Genomic DNA, 26,709 nt, shown 5'->3' with positions numbered 1-26,709 from the left:
TTGAAAGGAAAAGAAAATAATGAAAATAATGAATTATTTAAGATGTATTTACTAATGTTTATAAAAAGGAAGCCTTTTAAGTTTTTATATTTAAGCCAATATATACACTATTTTAATTGTATTTTATTCACCAGTTTAAACAGTTGGATTATTCGTGATGTTAGTATATTGCATAAGAAAGTTTTATTTACTTATTAAAGATATATAATTCATATTAGTTAAATACCACCATTCATTTAGTTTCAATTTCTTTGTTTATTTTTCCTGATGTATTATAATTTTTACAAGCTGGGATGTCTAAATATGGATGGCCCAGAATGTTGAGCATTTGCCTCAAACTACAACACAATTAAAGGTTCGAAAATAATAGAAATCGCTACCCAAATCACTTTTGGTGAATTTCATACCTTTATCGGCTGTGAGATCAGAATGTCTTGGCAGAGTGAAACACAAATAGATTTCAACCACTGCTCTGCTTTCTGTGCACCGAAGTTGGCTGCCACACCGATTGTCAACCACATTGAAATCCCGATGGCTAGAAAAGATAGCGACCACCCAATATACAAACACCACCAAGGAAGTGGCTTTTCTTTCTTTACTTTACTCTTTCTCTTACTCATCTCACGCTCGTTCATGTCAATCTTGGTGACTTCCACTTTTTCTTGCTGATATATCACAGCACCCTCTACCGGTATGTCATTCGACTTTTCCTTTGTTAAATGCAATCGTGAAACATGTTGAATTTTTGGCTCAATGCGAGATGGTTTCTTCTTGTAGTACTTACTTGATGGTTTGTTATGTTTGAAGCACGATTGATTACGTTGGCGAGGACGGGATAGCCGGAACAACTGGACAATTCCCAGATTGATAGGGAATACCATGAGGCTACTAATTACCCCTATTGTGATTTCCTTGACAGATATTTCAAAAGAGCCAATTTTAATCGCATCATCTTTAGATCCACCAGTTTCATCATTTGGTTGGTAAAGCAAAATATTAGCCATCATTGTGCAGAACAACAGGGATAGACAACACGTAGCTCGCTGGCATCTTGTGAATGTACTTTTAGCGGGCCGCAGATAGACAGATAACCATATATGGGCATCACTCAAGTTACGCCGGGTTCTGCTATGAAACAGGTGTCCAAAGCTTGTGATCTCACTAAGACTGGCTGTCGGGATAACTCTTTCAATCTAAATGAAATTAATTATAAATAATGATAAAATAAACAATAATAAAATCATTAAACAACAAACAAATTTGATTGGACAATCAATTGCAATATTGGTGAGCAATACCCTTGTACATCAATTATGCTGAATATTTGATTTGATATGATTTTCAATTTATTCGAGAATATTATACCTATCATTACCGGTATATACATTTTCCTTGTGCTTTCCCAGTCTCAGGTCTTTACATAATTAAGCTGTCAACCTAGTCGCCAAATTTTAGATCAGTTATTATTCCTGGTCCTGTCCAGAAAAATGAGCTCTCCTCATGGCTACTGTTTATATGATTCTGTAAATCTATTCTTTATATGTAGAGTTTTTATAAAGGCGTCTGTTATACGTTCAATCTTGACGAAGGCCATATCACGGAGTCAAAATCATGTTATACCATCTTTTTTGTTTTCAATACAACATGTTATGATTACTAATCACTGACCTGTTCGTCGTCTTCTTCCAAGCAAAACCACTTGTCTACCATAAAGTAGTAACTACGGTTTGTCTGCAGATCCTTGACGGTTACTCGGCTAAGGAACCATTTAGCATTCCCCGAATTATCATGCCAGATCCGTAGGTGAACCAAAGTGCCAAGGCACGAGGGCACAGTCATTAGAAAAGAGTCGATACTACTCCGCTGCAGGATTGAACGCTTTTTGTCTTTGACGGCTCGAATCCCAGTCTGACCTTGCTCGCCATTCAAGATGAAAAATACGTTTGCCGATGTGCCGGAGCCCATCCGAACCCCGGTAAAGAATGTTATCTCGTAGTTATAGTAGTGGCAGGGATCATTGTCTATCATTGGGCATACTCCGGCCTATAGAATTTATATATAAAATCACTACATTTAAAAACCAAACTTATATTAAAAGCTGCAAGAATTATTACATACATACATTGGTGAAATATATTTGTAAACATGACAATCAGGAAGGTGAAGCTAAAGAATTTGCATGCGATAAAATCCAGTGCCTGGTCATTTAATTATAATTTCAACATTAGTTATAACCAAAACATCAATGAGAAACAGTGCATGCAGTGTCAAAGGTGTTCAAAAGAGGCGACAGGTTACCTTTAACGCATCTCTCTTATCTTCTTTTCTTGCCCACAATATCACCACAAAGTAGAAACAAAGGCAGCTGATTAGGAAGGCAAACACTACAGGATTTTCTGCTAGCTGACTCAGGCCTACAGTCAAGTCGATGGAGTTGAAATGCACTGCCAGACCACCACTGAATGTTGCTACACCACTTTCTAGTGCTTCACTATCGTCAGTCGACCGTTTTCTTCTTGTCCCCACATCCGCAGATGAAGAATCCGGCGAAACCAGTAGACAGAAGCACTGCGTTTGCTTATCTGTGGTTTTGTTACCAACCTGTTTGTAAAGTTAATCGTTAGAATACTGTGTATTTCAAGCAGTTATAAGTGAGGCCGGTGTCCCCGGGTTCGACCAGCGTGAATTCTCACTGATTTTGTACTTATCTACAGCAATTCCGGTACCAAGGTAGGGAATTTTCCCCCGGCCCAAAGTCCCAAGTAAGTCTGCACCGGGTGCATCTGGAATGAATTGATACCTTTCGAAAATGTCTGACTGTAATAGGTTTTCTAATTGTAGGTCCTATGCCATTTTAATAACCTAAAATCCCCTCTTCTGAAATCCTCTGGAATCTTGATTCAAGGTTCAAGAAAAGTTGGTCTAAAAATACAGAAAATTGACTGCACAAATGAAAATGAAAATGAAATGAAAAACTGTAAAAAATGTTAAAAGTAGCTAAAAAAAAGTAGATAATTCAAAAGTTAAAACCTTAATAAAAAATCTTATAATTATTTAAACATTATGAACATTAAACATTAAAAATTTCAGTATTGCAGCAGATCATCGTTTATATATCCCTGAACAAAAACATGCCTTTCACTCTCATCTTTCTAGCTTTCCATCTCTCTCCAACTTTTAAACCACCCGACGGGGGGTCCAAGTCGGCAAAACCCCCAAAAAATATGACAATTTAAGGGTTTCAAAGGCTTATTTCATTGATTTTAGAGTCTATTATTATGTAGAAAATATATATATTTTTTTAACCCCGACCCAGTGGGTGCCCACCCCCACACCCCGCTGGTGCCACCCCTGCTGAAACATCATTCCTTTTACATGTGTTAATCCTTGCTTATTTGATTTCCATTTATTCTCTTATAAAGTAAGTGATTAGTATGTATGCCTTATAATTTTGAATTTATTTGATATAACAGATAGTTTTTATATGCATAGCTGCATTGGACATCTACTTGTATAGTGTTATGGCAAATAATTAAATGTCTTAAAGTTTTAGCGTACTGAAGAAAGAATAATGATGGTCAGCTTGCTTATTGCGAGGACACAGATATTCAAGCTTTATTAATATTATAGATTGAGTAATAATTGTTTACACAAAATCGGGGTTAATTTAATGTGAAATGACTTACTTCGCATCCTTTTTGCTGCCAGATGTCTCCACTTCGATAGTAACAGGCAGATGTAAATACTCCCATTACAAACCGAAATTGTGTAGGCTTCTTATAATAACCATTGCCAGTTTCAATATCACTTTTTACGCAGATAGATACATCAGCAGCAGAGTATATAAACCTTTAAGTAATAAATAATTTAAGGTTGTTTATTTTTTATTATTAGATACGTATCTTTAACAGGTAAGTATCTTACAAAATTATATCCGCTTGGGACACATAATAAATATTATCAGGTTTAATATTGAATACAGTAACAACACCTGATTATACATCAATGATCCAATAAATGTGGTGATTGTCATCAATCATTAGTAGAACGTAATTGTAAGAATATTAAGTTAAGTAAAAATAATCTCTTCTGCAAATTGCAATTACTTGTCTTGGATACGTATTTATTAAATTTGTTATTTGTTTCGAACTTTTAAAATTGTTTAATCTGAAAAAAAGTTCAAAATATTGATTTTGGTGTATAATTGTTCATCTCAGGAATGATTTGACACTTACTGGGAAAGTTCGGTATTTGAAAAAAGGCACGTGTTCTGGCCTTCTCTCGTCGATGTTAATGTCAAATTCCATGGAATATCTTGATAGTTTTGATAATCGGTGACATTGGAATTATTATGTGTAGTTAACCTTTGTTTTAGCGTACAGCTTAGATCGTAGTTATCTACAATGATAATCATAATATTTCATTTATCTCGTAAAAGAAAATTTTGTTGTATTATATTCATATGTATTCGTCATTCAGCCAAACATGTACAATTCTAATAACAATGAAATAACAAAATTGTAAAAGCAACATCAATTCAAATGTAACAAATTCTACAATATTACTTTAAAAAGCTAGGTTTGATGGACAATATAACTCAAAAGCCTATCAACTCAGTCAAGATGTATAAATTCAAATCATGATGGGAAGCAGTTTTTACATGAATACAATCAGACTATTTCTAAAATGGGCTACGGTTTGAAGACATTGGCATACTGCCAAGAAAGGTTACAGGTATAAAACCGCTTCCCTTTTACCGTTAAGTCTGAGAGATTGATTGCCGAACTATGGCTGTATGTGGTTGTCATATTTATGTGGCTACGAAGTTTGCCTCCAAATCTAAGTGTCAATTATCATGTATCCACAAATTGACTTGTATTCTACGCACAATGTTTATTCAAATGTTCAACAAAAATAACTTTTAAATATTCAAAAATAAATCACAAAGAAAATTGTAAAAATCTAACCTTCGAAAGCACTTTCGTTGATCTTGAGGAAGATATCAAAGTTGTAATCGTACGTCGTGTTGAGTGACATGTCCTCATTGCTGTAAGCCATTACCTCAACAGTAACTGCCGAGTGTCTTTTCACGTCTTAAAAAAACATGTTTCTAACAATAGTTACATGTGAATTATCATTTTCGCTTAATAACTGTTCAGATATACAGCAGTCGTTAACAATATTTTAACACAGATCCTATAGGGCCCACCAGACTTTTGTTCATAGGCTACCTTCATTTTTATGGATGTATTTCGACCGACACCTTTGCAGGATTGTGTACATTATTCTATATTTATTCACCTATATTAATATTGTATTGCTTGTTTGTGAAATCAGTAGAAGTATGTTATCAATTTTACAAGAGAACAAAGTTGTAGTGATGTTCTGACTTGAATGGTTATATGTCTCAATTTTGCTGTAGTGACTGTTGTTGAGGATGATTTTATCTTTTTAATTTTGTTACTGTAATTGTCTTCTCTGTAAGTGTTGCCTTTGTTTAGTTAAGTGGTTATATTTCTTGTTGTCACAGGTGGTGCCAGGACTTTCTTCAAGGGGATTTTACGGGGGGTTGGGCGTCGCTTAAAATCTCTTGAGAGTGTCCCGAAAAAAATTTTTCTCCCCAACGGGAAGGCTGCGCCACCCCTGGTTGTTGTAGTGGCTGTGGTTGGTGTTGTCGTCGTAGTTGTTGTTATAGTCGTTGCTGTTTTCTCTGTTGTGGTCATTATTTTTGGCTTTATTTCCAACATTGTGGTTGTGGTTGTCATCGTTGTTGTTGTCACTTTTGCTGTTGTCATCATTGTTGCTAATGTTGCTGCCACTGTTATCGATGTTATCGGTATTTTCATAGTTGTTGGCGTCCTCACCACCGCGGTTGCATTCGCCGTCACCATCGTCATCAATGTTGTTCTTCTTTTTGTTTTCATCGTCTCAGTCGTCGTTGTTATCACAGTCGCTATCATTATTATAATTTAAATTATATTTATCACATTTATCATTATTAGTTTTATTAGTCCCCAATGGAATTATGTTTTATTAATCCTCAATAGAATTGACTTAAACATTGCACAAATTAGCTTCACATACCGCTAACTTTTTGACAAGACAACAAGCCATTTTCAGTCTCATGAAAGCTGTACTTATCGTCGAACCGACTACTAGTGTTTGAGTCTAGAGCGTCTGTATTTAGTGTGATCATAAACTCAAATGGCACATTTGGGTTAGCTGGAATTACAGATTGACCAGTATCATTTTTCATGTCAAGTGAGATCATAGACCCAAGTGCAACGTTCGAGTCCTCCAGTCCGTACGGATTGTTGGTTCTAGCAGTGACCTAAACAAATAATAATACAGTATACAAAAAAAACTAAAATTATACAGTCATAATGAAGAGGACGAGTTGAAATGAGGTTTTGTGTTTGTAAACATGACAATATCAGCCCAAACTATATATATATACCGTATATATACCGTATATATATATATATATATATATACTACCTTTATTCGGCTCTTAAGGGGAAACTCTGTACGTACAGTACAGTACGCTGTCTCTTATACACATCTTATATATATATATATATATATATATATATAGTACATGATAGGATTTATTTCCTACTATATGAAACTGAAACACTAAAACTATCAAAAATATCACTATGAATCATGTGTTGTGTTTTGCGCACGAAACTATACCTGAACTTGCAATTCTGTAGACGTATCATTGCCATCACCAAATAAATCTACAATATCCGGGAGTATCATTATCGGCTGATTACTTTGATCTGTAAACGGCGCCGTTCCTGTAAAAATATATTTATTAACTCACAGTTTGCATAATAATTCATGTTCCTCTGGTATATTAGCATGGTATTTTAACTTTATGCAACGTATTGAATTGGCGCACTATCTTTGATAATGTAAATATTAAAGGTAATGACTTACTGTACGATTCACAGGTTAAGTGCACTTAATTTCAAAATAAATAAACGCACAAACCAAATTCTACCAAATTCAATATAATATTTCGTGAAGGTTTCAAAGACATAGTCAAACTGACATTTACAAATACGGACGATTACAATGTTCAGATTCAACAAAACAACAGAAATGTGATTATTATATTTATAATGTAATTGTTCTCATGGTGTTTGATTAAAAAACAATTATTATTATTATTATTATTATTATTATTATTATTATTATTTATTACTTTTATCATTTTTATTATTATCTTATTATTTTTTTTCTCATGTGTTTGATCAAAAAACAATTATTATATAATTATTATTTATTTTTTATTATTATTATTATTATTATTATTGTGTGAATTAGTTAAGGACATTAAAAAAGTTATTTATTATTTACTATTTATTATTTTTATTATTATTATTACCATTATTTTTATTATTATTATTATTATTATTATTGTGAGAATTAGTTGAGGAAATTAAAAAAGCGCAATAACAACTAACAAGCGACCATTACAGAATGAGGACTATGCTTATAAATTAGTTCTATCTTTGAGAATACATATTTGAACACAAACCATAAGTTGGTTCCTAACCACCCAAGCTACCGTTTCACTAAATATATAATTTAATCGTAACATTACCGTTCATGAGAGTTGTTGTAAACATTTTTGAAATAGTAACTGCAACCGTCTGAGATGCAATCTTAATATCACTTTGCCCAGTCACCATTAGAGTTGTCACACTGTCTGTCATGAACTGAATTACCTTTGACCCAGTGTCGTTTGACCCTGACTGATCATGTGAAAAATGAAATACGATACAATGATAGTAAATAGAAAGTTAACTTTGATTTATCTATCAAATCAACATAACAAATTAAAATTCTCATGTTATATTAAATCAGCATATATCAAAATTAAATACCGTTTAAAGTTACATTTTAACTTTTAGCAAATATTTAAATACAGGTAATTAATAATGAATTTCATTGTACATAGTTTATTATTACTTACTTCGGTATCATATTTAGAAAAGAATTATTTTATAAATAAAACTTACATCATCGTTGTTCCTTAAACGCCCTGAATTTAAAAAAAAATCATTGGTAACCACTTTGTTAACAGTGAGCAATTCATATTATGTACTAACAAAGAACTTAAACAGGTCTTTGCCACAACTGACTAAATCAATAGGCTCAACAAAATGGAACCTGCGTTTATTCTTCATTTGAACTTCTCATACAATAAACTTTATAATGTTTAATCTATCTTACAATTTTATTATTTTTCAATATGGCATCCATGTTACTTGTACAACATAATATATTTTTATTTTAAAATAATAATTATAAAAATTAAATTTTGAAATGTAAATATTTGTAAGGAATATTTATGATTTTGACGTTTTAGTATGTTTTAACTATAGAAATATTTCTATTAATTTAGTGCAAATGCTACAGAACGATATTACTAATTAAAATTTATTTTGAAAATTTATTTGATGTCTTTAATAAGTACGTTTTCTGGGGTGGATGCAAAGGAGGGAGGGTGCAGACAGTGCGATTGCACCCCCCGGCTCCCACCAAATTGAATTAAGAAAACAAATGTTGTATTGCATTGATGATATGAATTACCGGTAGGATTTTTAAGGTATGAGAGTGCAATTTCTGGGCACCTAGAGGTCCATATTCCCAAAGTTATTTTTAAAATGTTGTGCACTCTGTTGTCCAAATTCTGCATCTGCCCTAGGATTTGGTTTACATTTTGTTGTTTTTAATGGTCAAACAATTCTTCAGTGACGTATGCATACTTACCGAGCGAGTTGAATGCTAATTTTGCAGATTCCTCTATCTCTTCCGCAGATGCACCATCAACGAAGGTTATGGTTTTAGTGAAAGTTCCAACTAAATAATCGACAAAGCGCTGTGAAATAATCAGCATAACAACATCAATATCATTATTGATAAGAAAAATAGGTAGCTCTCTTCAAATTAGTTAAAGTTTGCCATGAGCTAACAGAGTTAAAATTCAATTACGTACAGTACAGTACGTACAGTACAGTACGTACATTAAAATTCATTACGGAACAGTAGAGAAAATCCGATCACAAAGGACAAAATAAACTAAGTATCCACTGGAAAAAATCCCAATATCTGCAGACGGATCCATTTCGGTCTTCCAGGCCTCATCATTGCAACAAGGTTACAGACAAAGTCAAAACGTTTGACCAGCTTAGGCAGGGCCCAAACTAGCCCCACATGTAGCCCCACTAATAAACCCAGAGCCAAACCAAGGCAAGATATATACACAGCCCAGGTGTGAATGCAAATAGTGGAAAACAAGCTATGCGTCTACTCGATATGCAATGTTAAACGACAGAAGACTCAGTTCCAGTAGATACAGAGAATGTCCTATGAAATTCTTACGAAACAGCACTAGTCCATGAATTTGTGGACAAAGTCGGAGATCTAAAGATAAAATCTCTCTGCATCAATGAGATAATCCAGTGTTTGAGCACTCTTGGCATGGTATTACGAGTGCTTTTAAACTGCCTTGTTACAAGCTAAGGTTCAATCTCAAATTTATCTGAGCTGCACTGATGAGTCCTTAAAGGACGAAACAACGTTGTATGCAGATTGATTTAACTTATATACGCACGCACGCACGCACGCACGCACGCACGCACGCACGCACACACACACACACGCACACACAGACACATATATATATCTGATAAGCCCAAATTTCATGTAAAAAAAATAATTGAAAATTATTCAATGAATTAATGAGAGTTTACCATAGCCACTGGTGTAATTTCTTCAACCTGCATAGTTAGTAAGTCTAACGCAGAAGACATCTGGTTCATAGAACCCAGTGTTTTTGCTGGGTTCAAAGTTGACATTGCCCGTAAGAGTTCTTCTCTTGTTTTTTTTTGCAGTTCTTTTATGGTACCATTGCTAATGCCTTTTTCAACTACAAAACAAAAGAATTAATTAAAATTAAAATAGGTAATGCAATATCAAAAATATTTTTATAGATTATTTTATATATAGATATTTTTAGAAATTATACATTTCCATTAATCACTTTCAAAATTATTATTTATTATTATTAATTATTATTATTATCATTAATATCATTATCTGTATTATTATTATATTAATATTATTATTATTATCATACTGATGATGATGATCATTATCATCATCATCATTATCTATTTATTTTTTTATTATCCCAACCAACAGCAAACATAAAATTCGCCACTTACAGGAGGGAACACAAACATCAAGCGGTTACATAAAGGATTCCATTTTTTTTCGAAGGGGTGTTCCGTTTTGGGAACAATGGCAATTAGTCGGTTATCCAGGTAAGTATTCACGAAATAGACACATAAATATTGTAAACATGAAGCATAAAAAAACAAAAATGTTGTCGTCGTCACAAATATCATTCTGAACTATGTGACAACTGTCAAGTTCAGTTAAGTATTCTTACGTGCGATTTGAGTGCAGCGGTTCAAGTATCCGGATATAGAAATAGCTATGTTACATACTGAACCAAATCCTCCAGCTCCGGCAATTGATGCAACTTTCTCAAATACCAATGTGTATTTTTCAAAGATTTCTTCATAAGTACAATGGGCCGGTAAAACCTAATTCAGTAAGAGAACACCTTTTAATGCACACATGATATTAATATAGTCACTGGCATATCTAGGAAGTGAACAGGGGAAGGGGTGTGCATGCCTCATCTCCCTCCTTATTACTCGCACCTCCACCCAAAAAAATCAAGTAGTTAAAAATCACCTTATTTTGTGAGCTGACGCCCTTTCACCTAATCATCTGGGTCCCACATGACCTTTGCATCCCTCCCCACCCCATCAGCTAATATATACCCAATTAGGTTATGTTATTGTGAAAGAATATTTTAATATAAAATAAGGCACCTGAACAGAAAGTGAGTCATTTTCAACGAAAGAACCGAGGCTGTCGGCTACTCGGACTAGAATTGCAACACTGTAGTTACTTGCAACGGATCCTGCAGGAAATTGAGCGGCACTTGATGTTGACGTATAACCTGAAGAAAAACAATAAGTAACATGTAACATGAGGCGAAAGTCCCCGTTAGCAGAAATGGTCCATAGTGAGCTGTCTAATAGTTGAGAGTGAGCTGTCAAATGGTCCAGAGGAAGCTGTTAGCAGCTCCATAAACTTAACTTTAATTGGTTTTTAAGAATGTCCATTGGGAGTTAACAAAGAGGGTCCTGCCAGCAACATTTAGCCATTGGAATGTAAACAACAATCACTCACTTCATCTCATGGGCTTCAGTGGCAATAAATAATTTAAGAACCCTTCGCTGTTCAACAAACCAGCAGGATGTATAACCCGGGTTTTTTCCAAAAGCCGGGTGCCATGGACCAGTTCTGTTAATGGCCAGAAATGCAGCATGAATGTGATGTCAAACTATATTTTAGTTAAAGGCAACATTGATATATTAAACTGCACCATCAGGATCCAGGAATTCCAAATAGAGGGAGCGTGAGGGGGACATTTTTCACAAATGGATGGTCTAGGCAACCTCAATCTCACCATGGTTGGGGTTGAGGTTCGAAAATTATGATAATGGCACTTCTGGATTGCCGGAAATGGCACTCTCATATTTAAATTTTAATATAGAACAATATAAAGTAAATGACAGCAGCACTTTTGAGACTAACAATTATATAGAATTTATTCTCTAGCTTTCGTCCACACAGTGGACTTCACAGTCTCCTGACAAAAGCTAGAGAATAAATTCTATATTGTTAGTTTCAAAAGTGCTGCTGTCATTTACTTTATATTGTTCTATACTGTATCAGACTAACGCGGCTATACTTTTTAAATTTTAATATAATTTTCTTTTTTTCTTCTTTTTTTAAAATAATTTTGAAATGAATCCTTGAATCTGTAGTCATTGGCACAAAAAGTATGGGCCCTCACTGGCTAAGGCCACGATCGAGCCCCGCTCTTAAGATAATAATAAACATATTTGTCAGGACTATTGGCTCACAATTGACTGAGAAATGTCCTAATAAGAAGGTGTAAAACAACATACGCCCTTGAAATGTTGTACCGTACCCACAGGGCGCTAACGCCTCCTTGTTAAGCCAGTGACCATTTGTTAGGCCAGCACCATTTATTCTACATAATAATACATAATGTGTAAATAGTGAAACACGATAACAATTTTAATGATTGATTCAAGAAAGAACGGAAGAAAGGTAACATTTCATTTTTGACTTGATTTGTAAATCTACACAACATCATGTCCTCTGATATCGCGGCTAAAATCTATGAAATGAACAACATTTATTTGTTTTTCAATAGCATTTTCGATCGACATTGCTGTTCTTAGCCCTGTTTTCAATGGTCAGTTGACATACGCTTCCGAAAGGTCCACAACAACTTTAAAGATGAGTAGAAAATTAGCTGTTATAAGTCTACATTAAAGGCCTGTTTATACTTCAACAATAACGATAATGATAAGAAAGCTAAAAAGCAATTGTTCATACAGAAAATAAAAGAATAAGAAGTTTTTACACTAGAACATTTCGATAACGATTTATTAGAATATGCGATAACAACATATTTCGACAAATCAAATCAGATGACATCATAACCATGCAAAAACATTAAAAATCGTAGTATTAGCAACGATTTTATTGTTTTTCCATGATTATGACATCATCTGATTTGATTTGTTAAAATATTTTGTTATCGTATACACGATAAATATCGAATCGTCCAAGTGTAAAAAATTCTCTTATTTCTTTTATTTTCTATACGAACAATCGCATGAGTTATAAATGTATACATATTGCAGTTGTGTTCTGGAGTAATAATCAATCAATCAATTTATAAGGAGCTAGATTCTATCGAAAGGTTAAACTCTTACCGGAATAGATTAAAGCCCAGTTAGCCTCATCGTTTGACCTCACAGAGAATTGGTAAAGGAGTGGAATGTCATCGTCTTTATAGTTTTCACAACTTATTATAAATTCAGTTGCGGATTCAATACCACTCGTCGGTTCCACCTCACAGTTGCCTTCCACTGGTTTATCATTTGTCTCAAAATCCAACTTGCTGACACCTTGGAAAAATAGAGGTTTAGATCAAACAAAGGAATAATTAGCAATAACAACAACATATGTTGTTGCTATTTAATAGCTGCAGAAACAACAACAAAGACATATTGATAAAGACTTTCTTAATTATAATAATAATTATTATTATTATTATTAATTTCAGTACAAGTATTGATATAATTAGTACTATATATATTATATATTCATTACAAAAATACTAATAATTATAATTCTATTAAATCATTATTTACACTGAATAATGATTATTTTGAAAAACGACAAAGCGCATGCAACGGATCATTTTTAATGACGATAATATATACTTCCAACTAGAACAGTCACTCCATAAAGTGTATACCTCTGCCCTATTCCTGAATACCGAACAATACGCATGTCCATGGGCGCAGATCATGGGGGGGAAAGGAGAGGATACGTTCCCCCACATATTTTTAAGGGAGGTTGGTCCCCCTACTTTTCAGTGGCAATGTGATTTCGTAAGTCAAAAGATGCCTGAAAATTGTTGAAATGAACTGCATAATGAAGCAGGGTTTATAACAAACCCTGTACAGCCAATACATTTTCTTACAACAAGATACCAGTATTTCAGTGCCCACAAATATCTGAATTATCAATACATGACTCGAGTGCACGTGCCTTTATTATAATTTAAGAAGTACAAGGGAAAGAGTGTGTATCACAGACAATTATTAAAGTTTTATTCTCTATGGTGGATCACAGAGATTAATTAGATCTCAATGATTACTGAAAATCCCTGATAAAAGATCATGAGAAATTTGTTGCCACTACATTTTGACTATATTGGTGATGCGATGATAATGAATTTTGCTGTAAGAACATGCACCCGCGAAATGTTTGTTTTCTAGATGCCAAAAATACCATTTTGGTCAATCATTTTTTTCCCTTTTTTTTTCTTTCTTTCGTTTTTATTTCTCTTACTTTTGAAAAGAGGAACCGGCCCCTACTCCCCTCCCCCGCCACCTTAATCCACCCCCTGAACAGTCAGACAGACAATGACAAAATACAAAAAATTACGGAAGTAATTATCATACTCAGATAATGTCTCTTACCTGAGTTTTCAAAATTTGAATTCCTTGACACCTTAAGTTCGATTCTATAAATAGTGTTCTCAATGAAGAATCCAGGTTCAAGTGAAAGATTTGCAACATCTATCCCCGTACTCGCATATGATATCACTCTACTCTCGTCTATTTCGTGATAAAAATTGTTTACATACATAAACAGGCGCCACCTTTAATAGAAAAGACATAGCAAGTAAACGTTAATATTGGTATCAGCGTTCAACTATTTTTAATCAGACCGGATTTGTCCACACGATGAGGGCGCTAATTTGGTGAAATTATCTAAACATAACCCAAGAGACATCAGCAATGAGAATATCCCTATAAAAGACAATATACATTTAATAGGTTGCCAGTGTTTTTGTTTGAAATATCAAACTGGATCCCGGTAAATTGTTGAGGTAGTATTTGCTAGTGACTGTACCAGTGCCAGAAGTAGGCTATCCATCTTCCGTCCTCTAAATTATCAATTTCAAAAATTAATAAGTAGCACATTAAAATAAGTTCTTCCTTTAAAAATAAAAACGGACAACATTAGTATAATTACTATGACATCTGAAGGTGGGAAAGCCTGTATTTTCTGTTCATCTAGCCCCTGGGGTTATTCTGCAAACTTTCTATTTAATCTCATTCTGGTTTATGTAAGATTCGAAATTCAAGATACTTTATTTTTTGTAAATTCATGAAATATAAACAGAAAATTGGAACAGCCAATCGAAGACATTTCTTCAATTATTCAGGTGATTACTATTATGGGATACTTCTTAGGACCTATTCTGTATTTATTGTCAAAATCTTTTATTATTTCCATCTGTTGGTTAAAGTGTGTATATAAGATTTAGTACATCATGTAAGATGCTCCTTTTTTCAGAGTTTTTACTACTTGATTCTGTTACATTATGGCCAACTCAGACAGCGTCGGCCGACGCAGCCCGACCCGATTTATCGTCGGGGACAGTCTTAAGCCTTCTATTACGCGACTGCCCCCGACGCACACCATTGCGTCTGCGTTCAACTCACACAGACCCGACGCAACAACAAATCGCGCCGGGCTGCGTCGTACGACGCTGTCTGAGTTGGCCTTTACTTTAGATTTATTGTAACATACCTGTAATACAAAATAGTACCACGGTTCTCATTGTGTTTAGCCTCTATAGACAACCGATTTGTTGGATTTTTCTTAATTTTACAATTAAGTTTGCAACTGTAAAAGGAAAAAAGTTGTGTTCGAACCAATTAATTACTCATGTTAAATACTGAATATGATAATCTTAAATACTAATATGAAAATAATTAATTGATAACAGTCTGTAGTGCCATAAGATGTGGAGATTTTAGTCACATTTGATTATTATATTTAATATAATTTGCTCTGCTCTCGCATTGAGCACACTTGTCATATGACATGGATTCAGCCAACCACACAAGTTATTATACACAGACACACACACTACAAATACATATATATATATATATATATATATCGCCTTGACAGCGAGAGGTCGCAGGTTCGAGTCCCGCCAGAGGCATTTTATTACACAATTTCTTTATTCATTTATTTACAGGACTACATTCGTTGAGAGCTATGCTACACGATGTATTTATTAAGTCCTTCATTCCAACACTGTATTTACTTTGCAAAATCCCAAATATTGTATATAACCAACTTCTGAGGTATTGTCTATAAAGTCAATATGATAACATGCATCAGTACCCACTTTGCCGAGGTCTAATTTAAACTCTGTTGTCTGTCTCTTATACACATCTAGATGTGTATAAGAGACAGGTATCTGTTTGAATGTTCCATTACGATTGTTCTTCCAGACAGTCAGCCGAATCTCATATTCCATATTCCAATACATTCCAAATGTATTTATGACTACAACTGGCCCAGTTACATTTAACACACCTTTATAATTATGTAAACAATATTGCTTGAGAAAAATTATAGCCTTGTCTTCATAGAAAAAAACTTTAGGTAGTCTATTATTCATTAAAAAAAGTCAAAATATAAATATATATAAATAAGATCAAGATAGCTGTTAAGGTAATCAATATGTATAATGAGGTCAACTCAGTCACCAGTGAAAAAGGACTAGTGTTGTTTTAAACCTTTAGTTTTATTTCTGGTTGTATACTTACCTTTACTTTTTAGCTGCCGCTTATAAAATATGTATTTCTTCTGAGATCCAGCCATTGTTTCCCGCAGCATTGATGTATTTAAGAATTTTATTTTTAATCTTGGTTTGGGACGGTGATTCCCAAGCTTTCATGCCCTGTTAGTTCTAGCTTACCATTATTATTATTACTTCAAATGAATGAAAAACCGGTAAAAAGTTTTACTTACCACCAGGAACATGGCCATTGGCCTCTCCATATCTTCCCAAACAGCCTCCGATGTCTGTAGATTCTTTATAAGGGTTAAATAGAATATTGCTCTTCGAATCAGTAATTAATTCTGTGAACTTATCATTCCAAAATTGAAATGTGGTAACGTCTTCAACTGTACCATTTGACACCTTGTACTTTTTTCGGCGACACTGCCATGTAAAGTTCATACCGCTTTTGTTAGAAATATCTAGATCCGGGTCATATGTTAAATCACTTGCATCTAGGGTTATGATACGATTCCAGGAAATAGTTCGGAATGTTCCGTAATCGATACCAACATGTAGTGGTGTCGGGAGTATACCAAGATTTGTGGAATCTGTGGTAATTAATCCTTCTTCCCCAACCATAGAGACTGTCAATGAAAACATATATGTTCCGTAGAAGAGTGTTTTTGCTGGTATCACTAAGTTACTTAAACCATTTCCTGTGGTTTGAACGTCAGAAGGTATAATTTCCCTTTTGTTATTACCAATTTGGTATATTTTCCACACAAATTCTGCAAGTTGTGTAGATTTACAATCTAGTTGTACCTCCGCTAGGATGAAAATATTAACTGATGCGTAATATTGTCTGGTTTGTGTAGATGTATCGCACATAAAATTGTCAGTACATGCATTTAATTCGGCTACACTAACATTTGGAAAAAAACATGGTAATTTTGTAATAACTTGAGAGAGCGTTTTCTTAAGGTAAGAAGCCTGATTAAACGCTATTAGCTCTATCAGGTATACACCATGGGTCATGAATTTGTTTTCAATAGTTATTTTTACAGATTCACCACTATGTTTCGTTTGCCAAAGTGACTGAGAATTCAGTTCTGTGCATTCATCAGATAAATCACCATAACGATTATTGCAAGCTTTGCAAAATCCCAAATATTGTATATAACCAACTTCTGAGGTATTGTCTATAAAGTCAATATGATAACATGCATCAGTACCCACTTTGCCGAGGTCTAATTTAAACTCTGTTGTTGTGTTCCTTAAACTTGGACCAAACCCTATCAGATTTGTTTCAATTACTGTTTCTTGAACAACCACATCTGTTGTGAACATGACGTAACTAACAGGGTTAGAAACATTGAGTGTTACGGTATATGTATCCGGAGTTGCAAACCATATATAATTACGTTGGGTAGTTGACGCATTCGATTGTCTGTCTGGTTCACACGTCCATGTGTATGTTACGTTACAACCTGTGTTTATCTTACTACTCATTACTAGAGCATGGTCTCGAGGAAGATACAATTTTCCATCATCTTTCGGTATCTCGGAGTCCTCCGACGACCGAAATACATTAACGTTGTTCATAGTCAACACAGTTTTCATACCGCTTATCATCTCCAATACTTCAAAGCTTGTTTCGTAAATTTCGTAGGAGACAAGATTCCAAATGTGAAATTGTAAATGATACAAACCAACTTGATAGAGTGTAATGTTGAACGACGCTACTAATACAATCGTTGTATTGAGGTCGTAGAGCTTACCTGACAGAAACGGGACGCTATTCACTTCAAGCGAATATTGAGCGCCAGTGGGAAAGTTGAAACCAACTGACTGCTCTAACACTATTGGAATATCTGCGCGCAGGGTATCAACGTCTAGCTTGATATAAGGAGGTGTTTTAACTTCGAATCCGTCAACTGGAAATTGAATCATAATTTCGTGGACTCTCGTAACCTGGCCTTCAAGGAGATTACTTGCATTAACAGTTACTTTATATAAACCGTCAGAAATAAATTGGTGGAAAAACATAGTATTATGACCACCCAGAGGAGTGACTTCTGTGCTGCCATCCATGAAATTAATCATATAAGTTATACGTGACCCTGCAGAGACAGATATATTGAAGGCAATGCGTTCATTTACTCTGGCATAATCAACACTTGATATTTCTAGGTTTTCAATGATGTTTTCTGCTTCAAAGGTTTTTCTAAGCTTGACAGAGCTTATCATGTTGTAAATGTTGATATTAACTGAATAGGAGCCCCAGTGGTGGACGTCTATAGAGTGGAGCACCCCATTCGAAATTGGTACAAAATCCAGTTCTTGTGCCATAGTATATTCATTGTTTGAATCAATAAAATCATAACTAGCAGTTGCGTCGGTTGGGAGTTTTCCATGTTTTTTAAAGTGATACGATATATTGAAAATACCATTGTCCAACGAAGTGATCCGGACAACCTCTGTATAGCTCTTAAGTCTTGTTGTCCCTACTGAATTTTGGATAGTAACAATAGTGCTATTAGATGCATAGCTTATTTGATTATAACAGCTAACGTTTATAATATACACTCCTGCAGACTTGTAGGTGTGAATATGATTCGAAGCATTCCCAGTTTTTCTACTCATAAACGTGTAGCCATTGTAAATTACGGAGTCGTCGTCACCGACATCTAGAGAACAGTTCAGATGCGATCCCACAATCATGTCATAAGATATATGAACCTTTTTATTGGTTTCAACAAATGGATCTGCAACAGACACATTTAGGCCAGTAACCTCGTACTGAACGATAAACAATGTTGATAAGGATACAGGATAGCTGATGACATTATCAATAGTAACTATTACAGAAAAGTTCTTAAGTTCTTCCAATGATGTCCAGTTTGGTGTAAACGTAATAGCAAGCGTCTGTGTAAGGAGGTAATCTTCATTTAGATAGGAAGTTAAATTTACTCTGTCCATCTTCACTTCAAATTTTAGATGAGAACCAGATGAAAGAGTGCCTTGTATGACTCCATCGTATCCATATCCAATATACTGTTGAGGCTCTATTTCAAAATCTGAAATTTCCTCAACAAAAGACGCATTTGCCGACACGAGAACGCTGTTGAGCAGATTGAAGTACTCTATGTTGATTTGTACATCTGTAGCATCGGACGATGTCAAATAAATATCACCTGATTCTAAAAAAAAATATACCATGATTTATTTAGTGTTTAAAGATGTAAGACTGAAATAGAATTCCATTTATAAATGATGCTTTTGAAAAGATAGCACATTTTAACTTTAAATTTATCCACATGATATGTCCAACAAAAAACAGAATAAAAGTATGGAATCTATCCACTACAAATTTATGTGATTACTGCAAACTATCTGAAAATGAGGAACACATGTTATTTAAATGAAAGAATATAGAAAATATAGAATCATATTGGGTAAAATTTTATTGTTTGTTAGAAATATGTTTTTCTATGCCAACCTAATTTAGTACAGTGGAGTAAAATTGTACTTGGTATGTTTAACAAATAACTAATGAGGTAATTTCAATATTCACCTTTTGCATTTACAAAAGTAAAATCAAATGCAAGCTTGGACTAGGAAGAAACTGTCAATGGATAATGTTTGAGTTGAAGAACTTGATAAAATTTGAATTTTTAGTCAATAATGATAAAGCAAAAAAATGGTCAAAGATCGAACTTCGTAAGTTGAAATCTACTATTAACAATTAAGTACTATACCCTCGACAAAGGTCATTTGTCTGTGTTTAAATATTTTTATTGATCATTGTGTTTTTTTTATCTTATTGAACAAACGTAGTGCTAAAGAAATAAATAAAACAAATATGGTATAATCATTGGAAGTTAATTTTGAGAGAAAAATGTGGGTATGATGCGTCTCACATACACACAGAGCCAAGATACAGATAATCTTGTAGCTTGCACCGTGTGTGGTCCCTAACCTGATGGTTTTCCATTTTATATCATTATGTGCTAACTCTGTTACAATCTGTTTTATTATTCTATAATCATTTCATAACATCTCTTGGTGAAAAGGGAGGCTTCTATGCCTCCTCTGGGTTGTAGCCTCTCTACCCAACACTGATTCATAAACCTGAACCATATTCAGGTCTTATTGGAGATCAGATTATTTTGATTTAATTTTTTTTAAAACACACTATTATTTTGCACAAACCCTTAAATTGTCTGATAATCATTTTTATGTTGTCTTTTTTTTTTAATAAAGTGTTTGGATAAGGGTAAATATAAGAATAGTGATGATGATGATGATGATGATGATGACTATGTTATGATGACGATGATGATGATGATAATAACATCACCCATTGAGCATAAATTACCTTTGCAGCCATAGAGTACAAATTCAAAATCCTTTGTCCTTTTAGATGTGGAAATCAAATTGAACTGAATAAATCTGGCATCAAACGAAGTATGAAACATCTGAATATCAGGCCCAGAAAGCAAGAAGCTCTGAAATCAAAAAAATATATACAAATACAATTTGCTTTTGCTTAATTTTAATTTTTCTTTTTTAAAAAATATTACGAATGCTTTTACATTGCTTACATACATGATACTAAATTAAAATATGTGAAAGGAAGCGTTAAAAAGTGGAAAAAATGTATGAGATTGGGGTAAATCACTTTTCATTAACATAGTTATCAGATACAACAGAATAGGCAGACCCGTATCCAGGGGGGTTTTCATGGTTCGGGAGAACGCCCCTTTTCTAGCAAACAACTCTCTTTTCTAGCGAAACACCCTCTTTAAATTTCCCAAATAAGTCCTCCAACCCAACTAAAGCACTGCAGACACACCCAGACACAGACATTTTCAAACATATCTGCTTTTATAGCATTATTTAGAACCATAAAGCACAAAAGTCCTCTTGCTTTGGGGGTTTTGCCAACCCCTCCGGAGCTTCAACTGCCATGGACCTCACGCCCAGAAAACCCCCCCCCCCACTTGGAAGAACCTAGCTACGGGCTTGATAGGTATTTAACCTACATGTTGATTTACCTGTCTTTTACCAGCGTTATCATTAAAAGTTTTCCAGTTATATTTGTCATAGCTATATAATCTGTCTCTTATACACATCTAGATGTGTATAAGAGACAGGGATACAGGATAGCTGATGACATTATCAATAGTAACTATTACAGAAAAGTTCTTAAGTCCTTCCAATGATGTCCAGTTTGGCGTAAACGTAATAGCAAGCGTCTGTGTAAGGAGGTAATCTTCATTTAGATAGGAAGTTAAATTTACTCCGTCCATCTTCACTTCAAATTTTAAATGAGAACCAGATGAAAGAGTGCCTTGTATGACTCCATCGTATCCATATCCAATATACTGTTGAGGCTCTATTTCAAAATCTGAAATTTCCTCAACAAAAGACGCATTTGCCGACACGAGAACGCTGTTGAGCAGATTGAAGTACTCTATGTTGATTTGTACATCTGTAGCATCGGACGATGTCAAATAAATATCACCTGATTCTAAAAAAAAATATACCATGATTTATTTAGTGTTTAAAGATGTAAGACTGAAATAGAATTCCATTTATAAATGACACTCTTGAAAAGGTAGCACATTTTAACTTTAAATTTATCCACATGATATGTCCAACGAAAAACAGAATAAAAGTATGGAATCTATCCGCTACAAAAAATTTGAAAATGAGGAACACATATAGAATCATATTGGGTAAAATTTTATTGTTTATTAGAAATGTTTTTCTATGCCAACATAATTAATGCAGTGGAGTAAAATTGTACTTGGTATGTTATATGTAACAAATAACTAATGAGGTAATTTCTATATCCACCTTTTGCATTTACAAAAGTAAAATACAGATAATCAAATTAATAAATGTTCCGTATATACTCAAATGTTCGTCCTTGGCACCTTATGCCAACATTGTCAAAATGACAGATTAATGTTACATAAGAACATGAAATTTTATAAAATTCGTAAATTTTGAATTGCTATAACTTCTCACTTTCTTGGTCAATTTTCACAAATCAAATTGCAGTTTATAGAAGCATTTAACAAGCTCGCGGTAAAAAAAAATCAAATATAACAAACATTGCAAAGTACCCAAAATTAATAAAATAAAAACTAACACCATAAAACGAATGGCACGCATAGACTAATAATTGACGGCTGTACTCGCAACTAGTATCGGTTTGTCGATGCCACAGTAAAGATCAAAGGACTGTACGCACGCGCTATGTTCGAGAGCGGAGATGTGCGTCCTTTTGTTGAATTACCTTGATATTACCTACATGTTGATTTACCTGTCTTTTACCAGCGTTATCATTAAAAGTTTTCCAGTTATATTTGTTATAGCTATATGATATCACGAATGACAAATCAGCATTGCTTCCTAGGATGAGAATTCCAGTAAGAGTATATATATTATCCAGGTCAATAATAGGATAAGGAATGGTTTTGTCCCTCTTCCATGATAACTTCAATTCAGCGTTCGAGATGGTCCTCACTTCATCTTGGCAGACAGGTGGCTCTAGTGACAATGGTTATGATGATACAAAGAAGTGTCATTGTCGTATTGTATAGGGTATATAAACTATTTTACATGAGCACAAAAATACGAAAGTAGAATAAGCATAAACTTAAACTATTAAATAGTTTAAAGTTTATTTATTTATTCATAAATATAAGTGTACTTTTATTTACAAAAGTTTTATCACAAATTAAGCACCTTGGAAACTTAATAGTGAAGAATTACAATGGTGTATTAAATATAGTATAGTAATTTGTTAAATAATAATAACAATAAGCATCTTTAAAGAGTTCTATACAATAAAGTCTCAGAGCGCTAGTTTAAAGTCTTTAATTCTAAAAATTGTATTTATTTTGAACATTTTCTTTCAATAATTTAAGGTTCTCTTTGACCCCTGGAGCTATAAACCACATGCTACTGGTGACCCTTTGACCCCTGGAGCTATAAACCTACATGCTACTGGTGACCAATATCTGTATGCTCAAGAATCAACACTACTACATAAGAATTGTTTCTGCAAACTGTTGTCTCTGCATATTTATTGGCATTTTTGATCTACACATTTAAGGCCTGTATATACTTCAACGATAAGGATAACGATAAAAAAGCTAGAAAGCAATTGTTCATATAGAAAATAAAAGAAGTTTTTACACTAGAACGATTCAATAACGATTTATCAGTATAATTAAAGATCAGTGTCAAATTATTGTAAGTTCACCATTAAATGTTGAGGTAAATGGCTGGAAAAACATTAAGAACACTCTGGTTGATAAGATTAAGTGCAATCTTGATGTGGAAGATTTTTATCTATCATTAAAGTGCATCGACTGTAATAAACATGATATTTGTGACAATATAAAAACCATTTATGTCACAGGAAGCGAGTACAAGACGAGAAAAATAAACCAACACCTGATTATTTCCATCACTGAATAAATGTCATTGGAATTTGAATTTGATGGAAATTGTCATTTTTATTCAATGACGAAAAACAAAGTAATATATAGTAAACTCAAAATATGTAATGGGGCAGACACCCATTGACGTCATAGCTAAACATTTTATAGAATGGGAACATACGGCTGCCCCTAAAGAATAATTATATTATTTATTAATTATATTAGTTCAGCCTGTTAGAGTCAACATACAGTTCACCTGACATCTGATCAATACATAAAATGAAATCATGTACCTAAAAACTAATTAATTAGTAACATTCTGGGTGCAAGAGACTACTATGAATTGTCACCACCCAGACTGAAAAGACGAAGATAATAAACAGGAGCTATGCTTGACTGACCCACACCATGACGAACAAAAATGGTCACGCGAGTGCCTGCTCAAATGGTACAAGAATTACATGGAATGAATGACTAGATCCAAATGTAATCCTTTACGACCCCAGGGCAGACTAAGATCGGCCGGATCAGCTTCTGAATGATAGGTAATACTGTTTTTGCTGTTTTCGTCATTTATCTTTTTTGCTGTTCTGTTTTATGCTTTCTTTGTATGCTGTTATATTTTATCCTGATGTACTCTCTTTTTTGGATTAATTTGAATATGAATATATAATCATGTCAGATTGTGTACATAATCTATTTCTGAAGATGAACTATAGTTCGAAATACTGAATCACAATGTCATGTATCACTTTTTTTTCGGAGTTTGTTTCATACAGTCTTATGTTGTTTTACAGATATAAATGTATTTGTTGATTTAAAATCGGATATTATTCTGGATGCTTGTTAAGTTATACTTTTATTTCTTTATATATTTAATACCTACATTTTCTGCTATTTTCCACACATTTGGAAGAGCTTTACACTCCCTTGATTGAGACTAATTTGGAGTAGCTTCTGATACAGGTTAAGTTTCAATATTAATCGTCACATATATTCATGCAAAATCAGCAAGAACAACAGTTTAATCAAGTAAACTAAAGCAACGCAGAAGTAACAACATTAAATATACAGTAAGACCTACTATAATTATGGTTCAAAGAAGGATAAAGATAGATTATAGAGAAAAGTGAAATATTAAGTAAAAATTCAATTCATGCTTACCGTAACAACCTAGCCATTCAATTGTAAGAGCTGGAAAAGGCGAAGATTCGGTGGGGTATATACGCGCAGATTTAGCCACCACGGCATATTCAAATATTGTTTTTACCTGCCTTATTCGATCAACATTTCCATCAAATATCTATTGAAAATACACTAATGGGTGAATTATAATAATGATAACATTAACGACAACGATGCCGATAAAGATATTAATAATTAAATGATAAAATATAATGATAAGGATAACAAGGAAAATGATGGGTGATGAGAATGATAACGTTGACAATGATGGTGATGATTATATGATGATAATATAATGATAATGGTGATAATTGTAATGGTGGTTGTGATATTAATGATAATAGTGGTGTTAATTTAAAGGTGATAAGAATAAGGATGAAGATGAAAATAAAAATTGAGGATGAGAATGATAAGGATATGAAAATAGTTCATGTCTGAGAATTATCTTATATCTAATACACTCAAATACGTGTTGTATAACCATTGGATTTGTTTAGGCTTACACTTAAAAAACCAATAATTTTCCATATATATCTTAACGTACAATATGTGCGACTATTACAAGTGCAATTGTGGTATATAATACTTACCTTATCGTCGCCATTTTGATCTTTCATAAATGTCCAACTCCGAATGTCAGAACTGAAAGCCACTTTGAATTTGCTTACATAATAGGAATTCACTTGTTCGATTATTGTTATTACGCCAGTAACAACGACCTTTTTACTAAATTCAACCATTAGCCATTGCTCTTTTGTAGAATATGCCCGCCAATCATAACCATTGTTTGGCCGTGCATAAAGAGTAGGGAACCCCGGGTAGAATGATGACGCAGTGATCTTACTGTCTGGTACAGCACCACTTTCTAAACCCAATGGCTCGTGACACAACCTAGAGTCTTTTTAAAATTAAAAAGATAACAGCGTTACAATGTTAAAATCAAATGCGCTTCTTGCATTATTTCGCATTCGTAACATAGAACAAGTGTTCGAATCCAAGTTGTGGTAAATTTTAGAATATATATTATAACTTTTGACATTTTAATTCATTAATTCATTATTATTAATATTGGCTGCTGTTAAGCAGCGTGACGGGCTAAGCGTGCCTCTTGGAGTTGCTTGATGCGCCGATCCTAAATTATTTATTATTTACACTAGCACAGCAGACGGATCGACATTGTAAGCGGCTGAGTGCTTACCCCCAAGTGTTGGTGGGGATATCGCAGGTTTTCAGGTTGAATTTCAGGACATCCTTGTACCTCTTATATTGGCCTCCTCGTCTTCGCTGTCCACCGGTTAGTTATATATCGAAGAGTGCCTTGGGTATTCTGTTACCCTCCATGCGTATGAGGTGACCGGCCCATCGTAGCTAACCCTTGATAAGGAATGCTTCGATTCCCTCGATCTTACAGCTTTCAAGTGCATCTGTGTTGGGCACCATATCCTTCCAGGAGATGCCGCAGATTTTACGAAGGCATTGTAGGTGGAATTGTTCTAGCTTCTTCACATGTCGACGTTACCAAGCCGATGACTCACTGTCGTACTGCTTTGTGCTGTTGTTAGTACAACCGTCTGATAGACACCAATCTTTGTGCTGAGGCGAATTGCATGGTTTGACCACAATCTATGGTGTAGTCTTCCAAAAGTAGTGCTTGCTGTTCCAATTTGTGACGTGATCTCATCCTCTATGCAAGCATTTTGTGAAAGGAGGCCACCTTAGTAGCAAAACCTCTGCACCACATTCAGCTGATTGTCACCTATGTTT

General features: G+C 34.1%; 2 protein-coding genes across 2 annotated transcripts in view; both read right to left on the bottom strand.

Moving 5' to 3' along the window:
* The window catches only part of LOC117103655 (polycystic kidney disease and receptor for egg jelly-related protein-like), a 31,219-nt gene extending 9,784 nt beyond the window's left edge, over positions 1-21,435 (bottom strand). The window contains exons 1-21 of the mRNA XM_033244250.1: positions 21,358-21,435; positions 20,679-20,808; positions 16,549-19,500; positions 15,963-16,110; positions 15,310-15,405; positions 14,190-14,371; positions 12,912-13,106; positions 10,923-11,053; positions 10,472-10,628; positions 9,771-9,946; positions 8,788-8,896; positions 8,034-8,056; positions 7,616-7,766; positions 6,697-6,803; positions 6,085-6,331; positions 4,968-5,093; positions 4,236-4,398; positions 3,687-3,849; positions 2,299-2,601; positions 1,669-2,043; positions 408-1,193 (exon numbers count right to left, since the gene is read on the bottom strand). Coding sequence (XP_033100141.1) covers positions 408-1,193; positions 1,669-2,043; positions 2,299-2,601; positions 3,687-3,849; positions 4,236-4,398; positions 4,968-5,093; positions 6,085-6,331; positions 6,697-6,803; positions 7,616-7,766; positions 8,034-8,056; positions 8,788-8,896; positions 9,771-9,946; positions 10,472-10,628; positions 10,923-11,053; positions 12,912-13,106; positions 14,190-14,371; positions 15,310-15,405; positions 15,963-16,110; positions 16,549-19,500; positions 20,679-20,808; positions 21,358-21,435 — 6,798 coding nt within the window. The remainder of the gene's footprint in view (positions 1-407; positions 1,194-1,668; positions 2,044-2,298; positions 2,602-3,686; positions 3,850-4,235; positions 4,399-4,967; positions 5,094-6,084; positions 6,332-6,696; positions 6,804-7,615; positions 7,767-8,033; positions 8,057-8,787; positions 8,897-9,770; positions 9,947-10,471; positions 10,629-10,922; positions 11,054-12,911; positions 13,107-14,189; positions 14,372-15,309; positions 15,406-15,962; positions 16,111-16,548; positions 19,501-20,678; positions 20,809-21,357) is intronic.
* Positions 21,436-26,709, bottom strand: part of LOC117103649 — a 29,343-nt gene continuing 24,069 nt past the window's right edge. The window contains exons 22-24 of the mRNA XM_033244238.1: positions 25,536-25,843; positions 24,925-25,063; positions 21,436-21,833 (exon numbers count right to left, since the gene is read on the bottom strand). Coding sequence (XP_033100129.1) covers positions 21,436-21,833; positions 24,925-25,063; positions 25,536-25,843 — 845 coding nt within the window. The remainder of the gene's footprint in view (positions 21,834-24,924; positions 25,064-25,535; positions 25,844-26,709) is intronic.

The sequence above is a fragment of the Anneissia japonica genome, unplaced genomic scaffold (assembly GCF_011630105.1).
Source record: "Anneissia japonica isolate Jap-2015-1 unplaced genomic scaffold, ASM1163010v1 scaffold1065_len1792383_cov172, whole genome shotgun sequence".
NCBI classification, from domain to species: Eukaryota; Metazoa; Echinodermata; class Crinoidea; order Comatulida; family Comatulidae; genus Anneissia; species Anneissia japonica.
This window is presented reverse-complemented; position numbering and strand designations above follow the sequence as displayed.